This window comes from Monoraphidium neglectum (genome assembly GCF_000611645.1).
Source record: "Monoraphidium neglectum strain SAG 48.87 unplaced genomic scaffold scaffold01869, whole genome shotgun sequence".
Taxonomy (NCBI): Eukaryota; Viridiplantae; Chlorophyta; class Chlorophyceae; order Sphaeropleales; family Selenastraceae; genus Monoraphidium; species Monoraphidium neglectum.
The window spans coordinates 11772-12887 of NW_014011759.1; the positions used below are offsets into that span (position 1 = coordinate 11772).

Consider the following 1116-nt stretch of genomic DNA (forward strand, 5'->3'; position numbering starts at 1 on the left):
CCGCCGCAGCAGCAGCAGCAGCAGCACGGCAGCGGCGGGCGAGGCAGGGGCAGGGGCCGCGGGCGGGGGCGTGGCCGAGTGGGTCGCCCACCGCTCCACGGGCGCGGCAGCGGTGGCAACAATGCGTCGCCCGGGCCGCTGTCCCAGGCGCAGCCCAGCCCAGTGCAGCAGCATTCGGTTCCTTGGTAACCAAATGGCATTCACAAAGTCACCACACATCAGTGCTCAGTGTCGAGCGGGTTGCTTATCTGGACAGATGCAGCAGATGTTAGTGCATTTAGCATGCAGCGCCGGGACAGCAGATGTGTAGTTTGTGTACTGGCTTTTGATGGCTATGGACAAAGGCAGGCCTTGGCTGAATTCTTCTACCCAATTTTCCTGGGCACTGGGACAGCAAGCCTGTGTTTGTGGGCGGTTACCTGCCAGCCGACGCCTCTCGCCTGTCTCCCCTGGCCATGCACGACCGCTGAACATTTGTGTGGCAATACGAGGGACAGGCCGCACACGCAAGCAAATTACAGCATAAACAGGAGCCAATGCCTGCTGCTGAGCACAACCGACCTGCACCTCATGCCATCAAAGCTGCGAATCAGCGTGATGAATTCCCCGAGCCGCCTAAACTACACCTGCCCGCCACTGTACCGGCAGCAGCAGCCACCCCCACTCATGCGATGACGCGTCCTGCGCTGCCAAGCGCATGCAGCAGACGGCCGCGCTCCGCTTGCTCACACCCACCCCATGCAGCGCGGCGCCGCGGGCCCTGGCCCGGGCCGCAAGCGCCCCTCTGGCCGTCCCGTGGCGGAACAGGGCCAGAGGCGCGGGCGGGCCCCGCCTAGCTGTACAGGTCATCGTCGTCGTCCGCCGCCGCCGCGCCGCTGGCAAACGCGCCGCCGCCCGCCGCCGGTGCCGCCGCCGCCGCGGCCGCCGCGGGGGCGCCGCCCTCCGGGAACCGGAAGTCGGTCCCGAACCCGCGTGACTGCTGCAGCGTCTGCGCAAAGGCCTGGTACTTGCGGATGTCGGCGTCGCTGACCGAGCGCCGCGCGTACTTCATGGACTCCTCAAAGTGCGCCTTGGTGATGCACGGCACCTGAGGGCGGGAGGTGGGCGGGGCGGGGG

At 67.2% G+C, this 1116-nt stretch overlaps 1 protein-coding gene across 1 annotated transcript; it reads right to left on the reverse strand.

The window, feature by feature from the left end:
• Nucleotides 1-832: 832 nt before the first annotated feature.
• Nucleotides 833-1087, reverse strand: MNEG_9247 (hypothetical protein; the record flags this gene model as incomplete). Its single annotated transcript, XM_014042283.1, has 1 exon — nt 833-1087. A coding segment is annotated over one exon (255 nt), but the record flags the coding sequence as incomplete, so codon positions are not given.
• Between the last annotated feature and the right edge of the window lie 29 nt (nt 1088-1116).